Here is an 18,820-nt window from a genome sequence, read left to right as displayed (position 1 = left end):
GACTAATGGCTTTATTGAATGGAGAAACTGTATTTAAAGATATATTTCTCTTGAAAATCTCCAAGAATACACTGATAAAGTGAAGACATTTGTGGGCCAGAGCTTCTTTCATAATTATTCCTAAAATCCCACCATTATCCTCAGTGAGCTCTAAAGTAGTGGGTATTACTATTGGTCTTAGTCCTAGAATTTATAGTAACAATGGTATGTTACTATACTTATTGAGCATTTACTATGTGTGGATAATATCTTTGATGCCATATGCTGACATTTTAATCTTAGGCACCAATTTTAAATATGTAAATGAGATATAGAGACAGAATGATTTGTTAGTTTTTTTTATATAATAGTTTATGAATGAGAAACTAGAAGGTAATAGACAATAAAACTAAGCAAATTCAAAAAGACCCATGTAGATGTTGATATAGCCCTGATAAAACATTAGCTCTTGAGGCTGAAGAGATGGCTCAGTGGTTAAGAGCACTGACTGCTCTTCCAGAGGGCCTGAGTTCAAATCCCAGCAACCACATGGTGGCTCACAACCATCTGTAATGAGATCTGATATATTTTTCTGGTGTGTCTGAAGACAGCTACAATGAACTTACATAATAAATAAATAAATCTTTTTAAAAAACCCATTAATTCTTTACCTTAAACCTTTTTGGGTTTTGCTTTTTTTGCTCTATTTTAGTTTGTTTTTCCAAGACATGGTTTCTCTGTGTTGCCATAGCTGTCTGATCTTCCTGCCTCTACCTACTGAGTGCTGGGATTAAAGGTTCGCATCACCACTGCCCAACCACTTTAAACTCCTTTAAAAAAGAATGTGAACCTGGTGTCCAGTGTTTCCCTCAGTCTTCTCTCTCTTCTGTGTTTGGGGAAAGCATTAAGGTAGCTCGGCCGAGATCACACACATGATATGAAGCAGAGCCAAAGTTCAGAATCAGCCTTGGCTCTAGAAGGCACATCTGGACAAGCAGCCACTGTCCCAGTTCCTCCCAGTCTCCCTCAGTCTCTCCCAGCAGGCCTGTAGAGGCTTGGAATACACACCTGTGCTTCTCCTTCCTTTCTCACAGAAGTAACTGATGTGGACAAGTCGCTGAGACAGCCAAGATGACGACCACAGTAGCCACAGACTATGACAACATTGAGATCCAGCAGCAGTACAGTGATGTGAACAACCGCTGGGACGTTGATGATTGGGACAATGAGAACAGCTCTGCGCGGCTCTTTGAGCGCTCCCGCATCAAGGCCCTGGCGGGTGAGTATCCTGGTATTGTTCTGTAGTCCCTTGAACATCAACCATTTCTCCTTTAAGCTGTCTTGCTTGAGGTTGAGCTTCCCTTGCTCTAACATGTCCTGAGAGCTAGCTGACCCTTTCATAAGACATTGACATTTGGAGAGCTGCCAACCTTAATAGCCAACATAGTTTGGAACACAGTAAGTAATGTTTGCAGCAATTTAGAAAGAGATGCTACGAGTTTGTAAGAATTTTTTATTTCTAACACATCCTTCATTTTAAATGTTTTGGTATTTATATAAAATATCCAACCGGGCTGTGTACTCAGTGCCGGTGGCAGATGGGCTGATCTTAGCGGTACACGGTCCTGTGGGAAGGCTGTATTTAATGCTGTTGATGAGCAGGTTTGCCATTGATTACTCCCATCAGTGTCGATTGTCCTTCCTGTGTGATTGCTTATTCCCTTGCTGCTGCTGAATACAGAGAGCGTTCCAGTGGCCCTCGTCAAAGGGCAGCGCGTCAGGAAAAGGTTCCATCACCAAACTGAGCAGTAGCCAATTTGTACAAAGCAAGAGTGAAAATGGAGTAAGTTTGAGGTGCTCTCTGTGTTCCACTTTTGAGATTTTAGAGGAAATTATTTCAGAATGAGAAAGTAAGTTAATGATTTTTCCTTTTGGTGCCATTGATTATGATAGATTACGTCACGGTATGAGCAGATTGATTAATTCTAGTCGCTTTTCTGTTGTCTTTATGGTAGGATCTGATTATAAAACCAGCGCTGCTTTCACTAAGGAGGGCGTTTAACTCTAGTGGCTCAAGTGACAGAAATACTGGTCACAGAGTCAGCAGATTCTAGCTTAACTAAAATGTCTCCTGAGCTTAAATGATATGACCAGGTTGGCCCACGGCAGTGGTTCTTACTTAGCCTGTGGGTCTCAGTCCCTTTGGAGGTCAAATTACCCTTTCACAGGGGTCATCAAAGACCACAGATGTTTACATTACAATTCATAACCGTAACAAAATTATAGTTATGAATTTAGCATTGAAAATAATGTTATGGTTGGGGTCACCACAACCTGAGGGACTGTATTAAAGGGTCACAGCATTAGGAAGGCTGAGAAACACTGCCTTTGGGAGTCATGAATGTGGTCTATACTGCAGGATCAATTGGCACTTTACCATCCCTTTTCATGAGTCCTCATTTGAGACGTAAGACCATTCTGCTGGTGGTAGCTAAAATTAGTTACCTCTGATCACAGGCTTCATACTTCATAGTTAGTTCCAAGCTAACTCATGTTGTCTCATTTTAAGGACATTTTCTTTACACAATATAAAGCTGTTTCTTGAAGTTTTTTCTTCTTTTTTCACATGAATATGAAATGCATGGACATGTGTGTGCACATGTTTTAGATGTATGTAGTTACATGTGCATGTACACGTTTGCACAAGTGTGTGGAGATCCAAAGTTGATGTCTGTTATCTGCCTTAGTCACACTCTGCTTTATTTATTGTGGGTCTCACTAAACCCAAGCATCGCTAATTCTAGCTAGTTTCGGTAGCCAGCTTTCTCAATATTCTCCTGTCTTGGCTTCTGGAGGACTGGACTTATGGGTAGCCTACATACTGTCTGGTTTATCATGTAGTCCTCACATGTACACAGCCAGCTCTTTATCCACTGAGCCATCCCACCCCACTCCAGCTCCTGTTTGTCTGTGAGACATCTTTCAACACACTCACTCAAGAGCCCAGCTGTTCCTGGCGCTGATCCTCGTCATAACCTTCTAGGGATGTTGATTCTGGTTCCAGAATGACTGGGTTATGGTGGCGATATCAAGAGATTAATGTGTTTCCTGTGGTCCAGGTACTGCTCCAAACGCTTCGAAACCAGGCAGGGTAGCATGTGTTCGTTCGTACTCACACTTGGGAGATGGAGGCGGGAAGATTTTGATGTTGAGGCCAGACTGAGCCATGCAGTGACACCTTGTCTTAACAACAGTAAAAAACAAAAAGTAGCCAATCCCAGGACGATAGCATGAGCAGGTCTGTTGTCTTCTGTAAAGTGCAGACGTGTAATCTGAGGCACAGAAGGAGTAAGTGCTTCCTTGGGGCACATTGTTGGTACATTACCCCGTTGACCAAGAGCATAAAAAGGGTGCTCTGCCTCCTACAGGATCTGTAGCCCTGACAGAAGGGAAAACTTAACTCTTTAGCTTCCTCCTCAAGAAGTTGGGCAAAAAGGAATCTCAACTCTTCAGCCTGTGCTGTCCTCAAATTCTCAGTTACCTGCTTTAGCTTCAAATTCTGGGATTACTGAGTCACTAATACTGGGGTTACATTTACTAAAATGTCCATCTTAAGTAAGTAAATCAGTAAATAGACAATACTAAGTGCTTTCATATACTCAAAACTAACATTTCGCATGTCTTAGTATGAAAAAGTACTAGTGCCATTTTTCATTTTATTAATTTTTTAATACTCACATTCTTTTTACATATAAGAGATGGGTAAGAAACAGTTTAAATCTGATCACAGTCAGAACATGGTAGACAGTACTTTAACCTTTGCCATGATGCTGCTCCTGTGAGTTCGAACATTCTTTACTTCAGTAGCATTGATTTGCAGAGGGATTTTGGCAAGTAGGTTCAGCCTCAGGCAGTACACTGTGAAGTGAATTTATGTCTCCTGTAAGTCATTTCCCGAATGCCACAGTGGCATGTCCACATTCCTTACCTCTGACCAGCTTGCCTCCGTGTACTGGGACATGTGATGATTCTGTAGTCCGAGTGTCCTTGACCAGTGTGCCATTTGAAATAAAGCACAATACTTAGTTCTTTTAAGAAATGTCAGCAGGGCTGAAGGTGGAATTCAGTGGGGGAATTCTTGCCTAGCATATACAAGGCTCTGTGTTCAGACCTCAGTACTAAGAAAGAGAAGGAAAAAGCAACCAAAACACAGTCTCAGTGTTAAGTGTTTTCTTTTCAAAACTGCATTATGATCACAGTTTATGTTCTATAGAGTCCACACAGACTGGAGAAAGCAGTAGCCTTTTATATGATATAATTTGGGAATGTTGATAAAAGTGAATGGAATTAATATCTTTATCAATTCATAAACAGAATAGAAAGAATTTGAAGTAGTCACTATTTATTTTGAATAAATTTTTTATATTTGAAATTTTTCCTGAAGTAAATTCTGAATTATTTTGTAATTAGGAAAAAAAAATCATGAAATGATCTTAAACTTCTTATACTATAGTTAGAAATTTTGGTACTTTAAAAAAAAAGACCTAGAAATATCAAAGAATAAAGCTTGTACAGACCAGGTAACGGTGATCCATGCCTTTAATCCCAGGACTCAGGAGGCAAGGTGGGGCTACACAGAGAAATCTTGTCTCTAAAAAATAAAAATAAACATATGGTATTTAACATAGGATCAATTTTCAACATTAAAATTTTCATGGCACTAACATTCTCTGATAAATTATATTCGTGGGTAAAGAAATTGACTAGTTACCAGGACAAACTCAGACTCAGTTGGTCTTGCCGTGTGCATAATTCTCATGTTCGTTAGTATTTATTTATATAATCTTCATGCTAAGATTATATAGTCAGGCACAGCATTTCTAACCAAACTTAAAAGCATTCCATGTGGCATCAAAAACAGCTCTTCCACCAACACACGTGGGTGACAGGCCTAGCTGGTTGGTTTTGAGACAGGATTTCATATGTAGTGCAGGCTGGTCTTGAACTTGCAATCCTCTTTCCTCCATCTTCTGAGTAAAGGTATAATGGGCAAAGTCTTGGCTGAATCAGAATCACCTGTGAGACCATGTGATGTAATTTTTAGAGAAAGGCAATGCCAGGTAGATGTTAAGTAGTTTCAATTATATTCTATGTCACAATACAAAGTCTCGTACAGTGGTGCCTTGATTCTTAAACTGTGTTTGTCAGAACTTTTGACAAGATTCGAATGAACTAGAACCCCAAAAGAAGGTATTTAGGAAACAAGGGAACTAAACATTTGGTCTGTGACTACAGATAAGAGTTCTCTGAAAAGAATCCTGAATTCATGTTTATTTTTAGTCAAGTCATTTTGGATTGCAAAGAATAGAGATGCATGTTCTCTGAATTAAAGAGACGTGAGCTGGGTTTGCTAGTAGATAACACAGTCGCTCAATACGGACAGAGCCTCGTTTCATCCCGGCCATAAAAAATAAAAATAAAATAAAAAAGTAGCAGCAGCATGTGATAGAATTAAGGAAGAATAAAGGGGTTATTGTAAAATATCGGGCAGGGGCCTGGTGTGGTGGCCATGCTTTTGATTCCAGCACTCAGCAAACAGAGGAGGCAGATTTCTGTGACTGTGAGGCCAGCCTAGTTTACCAGCTGAGATTAATGTGGGAAGACACTGTCTCGAAGGAGAGAAAGATGGATAGAGAGAGGCAGGAAGAGGGGAGGTTGGTCTCGTGCAAAGCAGGCTCGACACAGTCATGTGCTGTGTGCTCTAGGACAGCATCTCAGTTATTCTTCAGTTGTTGGAGCTTCCACTTAGTAACTGCTCCTTTCTAATTTGGCTCACACCTGACTTGGGTGCAATGCAGATTCAACTTTACTTCTTATCTAATTTAAAAAGAATAAACCTCAGTGCAAAATTATGTTTATGACCTAATTGACTTAATAGCATAGTTTCTTTTGAGTACAAATTTCTGTGAGATTGGGTATGGTACTGAAATTTTGTTTGGCCCAGAAATTTGTGTAGCATACCATGGCCAGCTGGAGACTTACAAATGATTTAAATAAGACAGTTTAAGGTGGGTGAGATACTGCCCACCAGCCCTCCCAATCCAAGTGTGGTCCCTGGGACCCACAAAGTGTAAAGAGGAATGAAACACAATAGCTTTGCCTTGACCTCCACACCACTCTGTGTCATGTATGCAAATCCTTCCTCCAAAACAGAAAGCAAGCAAGCCAGGTAGTGATGGTGCACGCCTTTAATCTCAGCACTCAGGAGACAGAGGCAGTCAGATCTCTGAGTTTCAGGCCAGCCTGGTCTACAGAATAAGTTCTAGGATGGCCAGGGCTACAAAGAGTAATCCAGACTGACCTTCCCCCACTCCCCCAAAAAAAAGACGAAGCAGAAAAAGTTGTTCACAGAAGATGCAGCAGCACTGCCCTTGGTCTCTCTAGAGGTGTGGTTGTTGTGTTCAAGGCAGATAGTTTGTGGTGTGGAGAAAGAAGGCCTTTGTGTTAACTTTCAAGGGAAATTAGTATGGTCCACATGAAGATAAACAAGGTGCAAATTCCCCCCACAACAAGAGAAACTAAGGTAAACTGAGTCTTGCTTTTTAGCCTCCTTCTGTGAGTGCCTTACCCTGTAGGGGTCTACCCGACTATAGGAAGCCAGACTGCTGTCTGCTGAGCTTCACTGCTCATCCCTTCCCTTTTGCCTCTTGTCAAATTCTACTTGGAAGCACTGGTGTGTTGAGGGAGGGAGGGAGGCTTTGTGGGAGGTCTGCTGCATGACACTGAGCTGTGATTGGACTATAGAGGTGTAAGAACACAGAGCCATGTGGAGGTGTTCTCTGCAAATGCTGATGGCTTTCAGGGAGATGGCACTAAATGGCACTAGGCAACAGAACAGTCAGATAGATACTTGTTCTCAACTCAGAGATAATAACATTTTATAAAATGGTAACGTTATGATAACCATTAACTGTTTCCCCTTAAGAGAGAAGAAGCAGAAGTGGATCCATCTCTTTAAAATTTTGAAATCATTGAAGGGAAACAAACATCAGACCTTCTTCAGCCCTTTAAAATAGAGCTTTACTGCAGTGCTCTTAGAGCTACTCCTGGTCAGGTCTGGTTTGTTCTTTACAGTGCTCACATAAGGATCTGTGTGTTATTGAACAAAGCAACAAACTGAACCAGTACAAGTGCCTCCCTCGCCTTTAGGAAAAGAGCAGAGGCACAGCCACTCTGATGCAGCCTCTGGAGTTTAATTTTTCCTCCATCATTTACTTGGGTCAGTTAAACTCCACTATGAGGTCAGCAGAGGCTCTTGGAAGCATTTGTCTATAAGCATGTATGGCCCATTACATTGAAGATCACATAGGTTGTCATGTTGACCTCTTTCTCTTTTAATGTTACAAGCCTGGCTTTTGCCCTTGAGGGTCACAAGGTTACTGCTGGAGTCCTTCCCATCTTTGCCTCTTTACCTTTTAAATTTCCTAAAAGAAAATGCTTCAGGGAGGCCTCACTAAGGGAACACTCCCACAGAGGCTACCTGCTCTTTACCTATCTTTTCTATGTGCCTTTATTAACGTCTTAGAGGTTTTAGATTTAATTGATTGATTTTCTTGAGTTGGGGTTTCACCATAACATTGAAATGGACAGTCAGGCGTGCCTGCTGCTGCTTCCCGGGTGTTGGGATTAAAGGTGTGCACCTCCACTGTCTGTCTTGACTTTAAGAATTCAGTGGTTACTGTGACAAAAACATTTAGTAAGGGGCCAAGCATGGCAGTGTCTAGTGGGATCCTGAGAATACCTCTTTTTGCTACGGTAGACAAAAGATATTGGCTACAAACAGCTCCAGACTACAGTCAGAACAGAGTGCTGTTGTCACTGTTGTTTCAGGTACTGTTTGAATTAAGCCTTTCCCTTGGGGTTAACAACAACAACAACAACATCCTAGTAACTTCATAACCCCATAGAAATAACAGTAATCAGTTAGCCAGCTTTGCCCTGTGGTCAGGTTTTACTTTTGTTCTCTAAGCATGACAGTTCCGTGGGTCCTGAAACTGTTTGTGGTACTGAATTTGGAGAAACAAGTTTGCACACCAAATTACTTAGCTCTATTATTATCTATTGTCCACACACAAGTTTATGCCCAGAACGTTTGCTCGACTGGGGATTGGCATGTGATTCCGTGTTCTGCTAGTCCCTAGGCACACCTCTCATGGAACTATCCTCTGGTCCCAGACATCTAATGTAAGGCCAGTGTTGGCATGGATGCTTGTAAATAATGCAGAGGTATTCAAGACTGCCTTGAGAAATACAGGATGGGGAGGGAGGCGGAGCCTGGGAATGACCTGATACTAATGTGAAACCTAAAACTCAACTCCAGTGCTAGCAGGTGTGCAGTTCTCTTGGTGCATTTAATCAGCTGTAATCTTTGGGCATTCCCACATGGAGGAGCTTTTTAACTTCTCACTCAGGAAGCCATCTTAATTGGCAAGCTCAAACTAAGTTTTACAGTGGAGGATGATGGGTCTTGTTTTCTAAGCTAAATGAAGGATTTCAGAGTAATCAGCAAGGATTTGGTTAGTAACTTTCACTATATTGAAACAAACAATTTTGACCATATTACCAGGAAGAAGTATGTTTACATTGGTAATCTCATTGCTAGATAAGTGTATTTTTATAGATGTATTTGTGCATGTGTGCCCAGTTCAGATTCACCAAGTAGTGTTTACTAGTACTTCATGAACTGCTGTGATGTTTTCTGTTCTGCTTTTTAAAATGCGAGTGTTGTTCAGATAATTAAATTTTATTAATACCATTAAACTATCCTGTTCTAGCAGGTACATTTCAAAGGACAGCAAAGTAGTCTCTTATTTGTAAGCCTTGTGAATCAGAATGTTAGTGGTTTAGTCATTTATTAGGGAATGGGATGAATGGCCTAATACTTAGTGTCTGCTTTCTGAGAAGCATTGTGGTTAGAAATAGAGAGGCAGGCCCTAAGGGAGAAGGAGTCTGTGCAGAGAGGAGCTCTGTGCTCAATCAGGAGAGGCCGTGTCAATAGTGGGAAGGAATTCCAGGCAGAGAAGGGAACAAGTGTCACAAGCTGAAGGAGTGGATAGAAAGGCCAAGGAGCATAGTCCTTATCCTAGAAGGCTGCTTCAGCTTGGGAGAGGTTTGGGTGCCCTAGCTGTAACAGTGGGCCTCTCTGAGATTCCCACTTCCAGAGAGCCAAAGGCCCTGAGAGTTAACAGGAGAAGTGCTGCTGAGGTGGGGGGGGAGGGGAACTGCAATCTATGATCTATCTGAGTGACAGAAGGAGGAGAAGGCTGATGGAGGGAAAGCATTTAAGAAACTGCTGTTCTTCTCCAGAGGGAAACGGTTCCTTTAGATTTTACTACCACAGTACTTGGTCCAGCTCCTGAGTGTAGCAGTGTCTGGAGATGAGCCCTCTCACACTGGCAGGAAACGATCTTAGGAAAGCCCGCCTTCAAATCCAAAATAGTCTTTGGAGACATTCCACTCGTCAGTGAGTAACAGGTCTAAACTGCTGAGTTTGGACCCTTGAACTGGCTCTTTAAGGGCTGTGGAGGGAAAGAGAGAGGGAAGAAGGGGACTCGGTTTTGCTACAGGTACCTAAGCCCTCGAGGTGTCAGGCGCATGAGAGGGTTTTGTGGAGTATTCGGCAAATAAGTCAACAGGAGCCACTGTTTGGGTTTGCTCACTGTTGTTCCAGCTTTAGAATTAGATTTCACATTTACACATTTACACATTTACACATTTCACATTGTCTGCACACTATGTAGCCTTCAGAAACTGTACAGACTTGGGAGATTCTTCCTCTAACTCCTTTGAGTTTGCAGGGGCCTTTGGGAAATTGTCTTATGGCCAAAGCTTCCAGGCCTTTCTGGGTTTGGCAAGCATCCAGAATTGTTCATTTCTAGGCTGATGCTGAGAATGGCCTCAGAGTTCTGCTTCTGTATTACATCTCTGCCTTGCTAATTACTATGAGGTAGTGGGTAAACTTCTATAAGACAGGAATGCTGTCTTGTGGGGTCATTTTGAGAACTCAAGTACTGCCTGCCTCTGTCTCTGAATGCTAGAATTAAAGGGATGCACTAGCATGCCCCACTGAACATAAATATTTTAAAGAGAGAGCTCTGTTTCCTTCCTCAGTGAGGACTGTTTCATACTAGGAATATTACCTTAAAGTGGGTGGCAGGATTAGAAGTCACTGTGGGAAATCAGAAGCTTTCGAAGGGCACATGTCCTGTAAAGCCACAGGTGACCTTTGCTCTTGTTTGCTGTGGTGCTCAGAGGGCATTTGTGAGTCAGCCCTCATTCCAGGAACTGGGAAGAAGCACTGAGGAATTTTTAAACGATTTGTTTTCTTGCAGTTCTGGGGATTGAGCCCAGGACTTGTACAGCTTCTTCACCAATGAAGGATACCGTCAAGGACTTACTTGTACCATCAGGACTTGCACAACCTCTTTACCAGTGAAGGACACACCATGACTTGGTTTTTTAATGAAAAAAATCTGTGTGGGCTCCATATTTGGCCTTCTCTGATTAGACTTCTGTGTTTTAGGTCTACACGCTATATTTAGGGTGATCCTACATGCTCCTAAATTTGAGGGAAAATGATTTGAGGAAGAAGAACAACAAAAATACTTAAAAATTTTGGTGTATTGATTTTTTTTCATTCTAATCCCCAACCAAATAAGTGAGGTTGGAGGGGAGGGACAGAGGGACATATTCAGTGTAGAAAAATCCTAGTCAAACAGACTAGTTCTTGCTGGAACATGCTGGCCTTTGGTGGGGTGATTTAGTGCTTCATGTTGACAGCAGTAGCTTGGTATCAGAGGATGATAAAAAAGGAATATGAGCCGGCTTCCAGGAAGATTGTTTATCATACTGAAAACCTGTGGGTCACTATCACCGCGGAGAACATTGTAGAATAATGCAGTGTTAATAGCAGTCTTTGATGGGGCATTATTCCTTATTTACACACTCCAATCAAGATTTTCTGTGGCTGCTGTGTGTGCTCCAGCATGTGTTTCCAGTTGTAAGACTCAGAGACTTGCCCTTTCCAGCCCTCCTGCAAATTGCCTTTCTTAGTATTAATCCATACATCTCCAAATAGCCTTAATTCTTGCGGTTAAACCTTGTATCTCTCCCCACAACTGCTTAATTTCAGAGAATTATAAGGAAGGCTCTGAGATGCTTTTGTAGTTCAGTTGGAACATCTGTAATGGTTGAGCTTATAAAACCTTTCTCAAGAGCGTGAAGCATTACCTGCTTTAGAGAAAGGTGGTGAATTGAGAATCGGCGCTTTACGTGTCTTTTATGCTCGTGGTCATCTCATTCTTGAGGGTAGGGAAGTTTTCTTCTATGATTTTGTTGAAGATATTTACTGTGCCCCTTAGTTGATACTCTTCTCCCTCTTCTATTCCTATTATCCTTAGGTTCGGTCTTCTCATTGTGTCTTGGATTTCCTGGTTTTCCTTTTGTGTTTGACTGTCAAACACAGAAGCAAAAACAGTTTATGGCGGGCAAAGGGATCCTAAGTGACCTGTTATTTTAAAAGAAAAAAAGCATTTATTATACCACACATTTAAAAGACATGACAGAATAGCGTGTGAGCTCTGGACAGCTGGCGTGTTTACCTGGTATGTTCAAGGCCCTGGGTCAACTGCTAAACAAAAACTAACCAACTGATTTTTGGCATGAAAAACCCTAAGGAGTTAGGAAGCTGACATTGTTCTGTTACCAAGGTGAATTTTAGCATCTTCCAGGGGTTCTGTGTAACTGGTGAGGGGTGGGTTACCAATACATGTTGCTAGGTGATGGTAGCAACCTTTGTCCTTCATGAGAGGAATGAAATAAGAAATAATCTATGATCTTACTCAAGTCTCAGGAAATTCTCTTGTTAATGTTTTATGTTTGATGAGTCAGACTGTTATTAGCAAGAATGAGTGTAACTGATTATGAGCACTTGAAATTACAGACTTCTTTCCTGTGTAATAACTTTTGTCATTCACCCTTTCATAATCTTGAGCAGGCCAACTACAAGTATGATTTTTTTTCTTTTGGATCAGTTAGAATGTTGGATCATTGCTTTCTGAGCCTTTAATACCCCAAAATTATCCCTAATAGCATCTGGGTGGGCAAGTCTTAGAATTTCAGAGAAGTTGATGACAGGGTGTTACAAAATGCTCAGAGTAGAGAAAACTAATCTAACACCTGCCAAGGTGATCCCATATGCATGCAAGCATTCTTGTGTATACATACACAGACACACACACACAGAGTGTGATGAGCTACTGTGTCTGAAGTCACAGTTGCTCAACTTTGGGATATCAGTCTTAGAGATACTGACTGGGAAATACAGACCGGGAGCAGTTGGCTGAAGGTTGGCAGTGAAGAGCTCACAAGGCCCTGCAGTAACTGGGACTGCTGAGTGGTTGTCACCCCACAGTGCTGCACACAAGTGTGAGTCAGTAACTCATTTGTGAGACCTTTGTTATAGAAATGAGATTTGGCAGGATTCCCAGTCCAGTTCTTACTTCTGAAGGTTGGAAAACAGGGCTTGGAGGGACCGGCTGACAGCTTTGGGAGCACACGTGAGGGGCATGTGATTCTAGGCCTACTGTCAGTGTTCCCTCTGTCTTTATTGAAACTTTTCCATTATTTCAAAAAACTAATAACCAAAAGTGCACCTTTCATTACTGTTAACTGCATGCACACTGCTGGGTAACAGATGTCTGGAACATTTTAATATTGTGAAATGGAGGGACATCTAACTAGACAGTCACTTCATTGCCCCTCCTCCATCCTCCTGTCTGTTCCCAGGACTTGGACACCTGTTTCATGGAAGTGGAGCATGTTTGTTTTTTATTTAACATTAAAATCCCAGGATGTTTTGTTACAAAGATGAATGGGCCCTGATCCTTGAGATGGGCTTATTGGTTGGATTTCTGGTATCAAGCAGGGGCAGTCACAAGCAGGATTGGATCATACTGGATGAGGTTATCTTTGACCTCTTTCTTAGAAGCTCATCGACTACTTTTTATAAGCCACCAGGGCTTTAGAAATGGGCTGGATGGCATAAATTTGGGCCACACGACCACTACATTTCTCACAGACCTAGATATCCACATCCGAAAATTGTTCCTTGCCCGGAAGCGTAAGAGACTCCAGGAACATATACTACACTGATCATCTCCAGGAGACTTAGTTCGCCTTGATGGGCCATTTCCTGTTTGAAGTGCACCACCACTATGGCTGTGTTCTTGGCTCAGACCTGCACAGACTCCAGTGGACCCTTGGATAGCATAGGTGCCAGTATAAGCCTATTTTTCTAGTTTTGACTGGCATTTTGCACTTAACATGATACCTTTAAGGTTCATCCCATGTGGTAGTTTGTGACAGGACTTCATTTTTAAAAGCAGAATAATATTCTAGTGCATGTGTGTATCTCATTCTCCTTGCTGTGTATGAGTGTTAATGTTTGTGGGTGCACATGTGGGTATGGGTGTGCACACATGTGTGCACAAGTGTGTGGAGGACAGAAATCAACCCTAGGTGTTTCTTAGTTGGGAAGTCACAGCCATAACCAAAAAGGATGTTGGGAGAAAAGGGCTTATTCTGCTTACATTTCTAGATCACAGTCCACCATTGGAGAAAGCGCAGTATCTCCAACAGGGCTGGAACCTATAGGCAGGAATTGATGCAGAGGCAATGGAGGGGTGCTGCTTACTGGCTTGCTTAGTCTGGCTTGCTCAGTGTGCTTTCTTATAAAACCCAGGATCACAGCTGAGGGAAGAAACACCCAGAGTGGGCTGGACCCTCCCCCATTGATCGATAATTGAGAAAATATCTAACAGCTGGATCTCATGGAAGCATTTCCCCAACTGAGGCTCCTTTGTCTCTGATGACTCTAGCAGTGTCAAATTGACACACAAAACTAGACAACCCAGTGTCACTCTTCAGGTGCATGTACCTTCTTTTCTGAGACAGTGTTAGGAAGACAAGTCCACACTACCACTTTGCTCACTTTTTAGTGTAGGCTTTGAGGATAGAATTGAGGTCCCTGCTTGCAGATTTCCTTTATCTGTGCTTCCATTGATTAATTGGGTTTGCTCCCATTTCTTTACTGCTTTGTTGGATGTTGCAATAAGCAGGATGTGTAAACGTCACTTTTGAGCCTCTGTGTTATTTCCCAGACATGGCATTTCTGTACCATGTGGGGGCTCTGGTGTCGGGATTTTGAAGAACCTCTTACTGTTTTCATGTGCTAAGATCATTTACCTGTCTCCACTGTTTAAACAAGTTCTAGGTCCCTGTTCATCCTTTACTGGAACTGTTATGAGGTGGTTTAAATAAAGGTATCAAGGGAAGCTGGGGTGTACATCAGTGCTTTCCTGGCATGCCCAAAGCCATGAGCTGGACCCTCAGCATTGCAGACTGGACGGGGCTGCTCACGCCAGTAATCTCACCACTTGGAGTTGAGAACAGGAGGACCAGAACTTCTGCATCATCCTCAACTACACAATGAGCCTTAGGCTAGCCTTTGCTATTTGAGACCCTGTCAGTAATAGAAAGGCATGGTTATGGTTTCAGATCATGTGTTTCTGAGTAGATGGTAATTTAGAGACAGTAAGTTCCCTCAGGACTTCCTAAGAGTAATGCAGGCAAGGTCAGGTGAGTATAGAAAATTGGTCGGAGGAGTCTTCGGACAGTAGGGTCTGTTACAGGCCTGTGTTCTCAGCTCAGGATGCCGGGATGGAGACTCTGGTAGCCCAGACCTCAACTCTGAGCTGGCTGAGGTTCAGCAGAAAGGACACACAGATTATCAGTCCTCTGTTACTGTGCTTGCTTGCTTCTCTGCTGGTGTTGGATTCTGGAAGGTAGATGGGACAGAGGATTATGAAAAGCTTTCTAGAATTTCAGGTCCTCAGCCTACTTTGCTGATGTATTTCTGTAAGACGTGCCTGCCCCTTCCTTTGTCCTCCGCTTCCCGTACTTACAGACTGTTCCGGGCACATCAAAGAGACAACAGGAACCAGAAGGCCTGCTTTACTACCTTCAGTATGCCAGTGACTTATTTTGTGTCTTGATGTACAGTTCTTGCCTCATTTTTATAATTTGTAGACATAGATCAGCTTAGATTGGGGGCTTTGAAAGGAACCTCAGACACCTTCAGAGTTCTGCTGAAGCGTGGACCAGTGTGTTACTACCCAAGGTAGAGCAGGCTCTGCGTTTATTGTGTGTGGCCAGCTCCACAGAACCATTGACTGCCCTATTCCCATTGGGACTTCTCAAAGAGCTGCATGTTTCTGGGTAATTGCTCAGCTACTGGAGTAGAACATAACATGGAGAATATTATCTAATATGTCTTAATAAATAATGTGATGTAAGTGTCCTAAAACAGCTTAAGATACAGTCCTAAGAATGCTATATCCCAGAGACCAGAGACTTTTCTTTTTCAGATCTTTTGGTTTTAGGAGAAGCATTGGGCAAGCTAAGAGTCCAGCTCAGGACTAGACGGCCAGTGTGGAAAGCTGAGAATAGAGTTCACAGTTTACTTTTCTTGGATCTTATAATCGGTGTACTTCCATTGTTTTAAGTAAGACAAGACTGGCATACAAGAGGGGATAAGTAATAATCTAAGACTGTGATAAGTGTCAGAGGGAGGCTGGTGCTCCTAGTGTAGGCTTTCTGAGAAGGAAGACGCCATTATCATAGCTGCTGTAATCTGGAAGTCTTCCTGGAGGAGGGGAGCTGTAGATGATACATCTCCAGATTATAGTTTTGAGCTGTTCTTGAAGGAATGACCATTACATTATAGACCTGAGATGAGAAGGAATTCCCAGAGTAGACTCGGAAAGCTCAAGGCAGGTAGCGGTTGCGGAGTGAGCTGGAGCAGGCTGTGTCTACTGCTCTGCTGTGTCCTCCCAGAAGTAGAAAATAAAGAAAAGATGATTGTAGTATTTTCTAGAAGCCATCTTGGAGGTACCTGATAGTATTTAAACCTTGGGCCTGGCTCCCACCGCATAAGCAGCTGGTGGGCCTCGGTGCTCCTGAGTGGCAGGGCCATCAGTGAATTATTTAGAGCCTGGACTCTGAGTGTCCTGTGGGAGGAGGCTGTGCTGTCTCACAGGGAAACCGTCAGCAGCTCAGGTGCAGGAAGAAATGACTGCATACTAAAGACACTGCACATGCTAGCATGCCAGGACTACATGTTCCCTGTGCCTGCAACTGTGTCTGTTTTCAAAGAGCAAGAGATGGTACCTCCTACTTCCAGTTAAACAGAAACCCACCTTCTCAGGATGACACAGTGACAGAGATTTGGTTAGAATCAGAGGACATTATGCATTTGGAGTATACTTCCTGTAGCTGTCACTGTCCCTGCTGCTGACCCATCACTGCTTGCTGGTGTAAAGGTGTGGTAGGCAGGGCTGGTGAGATGGGTTAGCTCTGGCTGTTAGGAGACAAGGCAGTCTGAGGTCTGGCTTGATGATAAGGCCCCTGTTACACTCCCTCCCCGTGCCGGTTTAATTGGTTTCTTCATCTTTTCTCTTCAAGGTCCCTGGAAAAGATAGAAGTGGGTGTGAACACCTGAGGGCAGGGTCAGAGCACTTGCCTTTATGAAGAACAGGTTTATATCCCTCCTTTCTCATTTGCTTTCCTTGAACTATGCTACCCAGGAACAGTGTGTTCTTCTGTCCCATGAATCCCTCCTAAAACTGGAGCCTCACAGCTTTGCACACCAGTGTTCATCAGCCTTTTCCCCTCTGTGTGTGAGGTTAAAACCACAACTAAAAGTCAGGCAACAGCAGGTCTGGCCCCTCTTAAATTCCTCAAACCCTCCCCTTTACAGAGTACCTGGAGGGGAGGGGCCCAGGCCCCAAGCCAACTGGTAATATATTCACTAGCTTAGCGACACCTGTTTGCCAAAGGCAGGGCCTCTGGAATGGGGTGTTCTTTTGCCTATATAAGGAAGGCTTGCCTGTGCAGATGACAGATGACATGGATGAGTTTGGCTAGGGTAGAGGCTCAGTAACCAGTAATTCTTACCCAGGACCTTAGCTGCTTCTTCCTAGTATAACTTAACTGGTTTGCTTATCGGCATTAATGTCAGATGTTATGTATTCAGTTCTGAAAAGACCATATGAACCAGACAGACAGAGAAAATGGGATGAATTAGGTTTTGTTCTGCTCTGGTATTTCAGGCTCTGCTGTATGACTAGATGATTTTGCTTCTGTGTGTGTATGAAGCAGGTAGGAGGGCGTATGAGAGAATGGGAGGAGTTATTTTTCCAAGCGGTAGACCTAGCAATTGCTGCCAGCCGTGAAGTATAGATATGGCATCCTGGCCCCCAAGAAACATGAGCCTTATGTAACTTGCTTCATAGTCTGTATGATGGTGTTCGTGTTTTGTGAGTTACTGTTTTGTAACTCAAAGATTTTAATTAGTGTGTGTTGAGCACACATACTGGGGTCAGAGGACAACTTTGAGGAGTTGGTTGTCTCTTTCCCAAATGTGGGTCCCTGATACTGAAAACAAGTCTTCAGGTGTGGAGCCAGGCCCTCACTGATACCTGCTGAACCATCTTGCCTGTCTCCTAAGGAAGATTTTGAGTGAAGGTTTCCTAATTGGGGAGTTAAGCAGAAGTAGGGAATGAACTGTGTGACTCCCTAATGGAGTAGGTAGGCCAGGAGGTACGGAGACCTGGGTGAGGCAAAAAGGTAACATACAGCAGTCCCAGCATTTGCATGCAGTGGGAGGATAGTAATGATGTTTCTGTTTATTGAAAAGAAATGTTCCAGGGAATTGTCTGTGATTATCGTCACAAGGGTTTGACAGTAATGAGGAATGAAAAGCAGCTGGGAGTTGTGACTCACACCTGGAATCCTAGCACTCAGGAGGCTGAATCAGGAGGATCACTAAATTCCAGGGTAGCCTGGGCTACAGAGTACAGCCCTCCTGCCTTTAAAAAGAAAAAAAGAAAGGAAAGGATTGAAAGGCAAACCTGGAAAGAGCAGTGCAAAGAATCTGCTCAGCAATTGTGTAAAAACTCCTTGAATTCCTTCCCAGCTCTGGGCTTGCTTTTCCAAATCCTGGGGTTAGATGTGTACAGATGCCTGTCACATCTTAGCATTTCAACATCCTCTCCTGGACGTCTTCAGTCTTGTCAGTGTTTGGGTTTCAGGAAACTCAGGAACATCCGAAGCTTACCCTTTTTCTGCTTGCTATAATGCTGGAAAAGCGTTTCATCTCCCCAATCCAGGGCAGCATAATGTCCCTGAGAACAGAGGTGTAACCCCCACACCACCCCCCTTGTATTCTCATTGACCATCCACGTGCTAATTCCTATAGAATCCTATACAGTACAGATCTATGGAGTCTGAAAAGAGGAACAAAACCAAATAAAACTAAACAAACCTCTTCCCCTCTAGAGTGTTCAAAGTAGCAAGTTTTGTGTGAACTTGTAAGAATGTGTCTAGTTCAGACCTAAAGGATGATAGGGAGGTATGTTGTGGACCTGCATGGATTTTAGGTTTACCTAGAGTCTTCTAGCTTTTCTAAAAAGCTCACATACCATTGCTTAGTGGACTAAATAGACTAAGAATACTGAAGAGTGCACTGTACTTGGTCAGCTTGGGGGTTGACCAGTTGGTTCTGCTACTCACCAGCTATGCAGCCATGGGTGAGAGAAGCACTTGCCTTATCTGCAAACTGGAGACAACATCATAAGGTCAGTCACTTGAGAAAATTTATGTGAAACTTTTTTTTTTTCCAGTTTTTGAGACAGGATCTCACTGTGTCAACATAGCTGATATG

The 18,820-nt window shown here is 42.8% G+C and overlaps 1 protein-coding gene across 1 annotated transcript in view; it reads left to right on the top strand.

Moving 5' to 3' along the window:
- SPTBN1 (spectrin beta, non-erythrocytic 1) overlaps nt 1-18,820 on the top strand; it is a 153,192-nt gene that overhangs the window by 38,915 nt on the left and 95,457 nt on the right. Inside the window, exon 2 of the mRNA XM_080909295.1 lies at nt 1,074-1,258. Coding sequence (XP_080765421.1) covers nt 1,111-1,258 — 148 coding nt within the window. The 5' untranslated portion in view covers nt 1,074-1,110. The remainder of the gene's footprint in view (nt 1-1,073; nt 1,259-18,820) is intronic.

Source organism: Micromys minutus, assembly GCF_963924665.1.
Source record: "Micromys minutus genome assembly, chromosome: 1".
NCBI lineage: Eukaryota > Metazoa > Chordata > Mammalia > Rodentia > Muridae > Micromys > Micromys minutus.
This window is presented reverse-complemented; position numbering and strand designations above follow the sequence as displayed.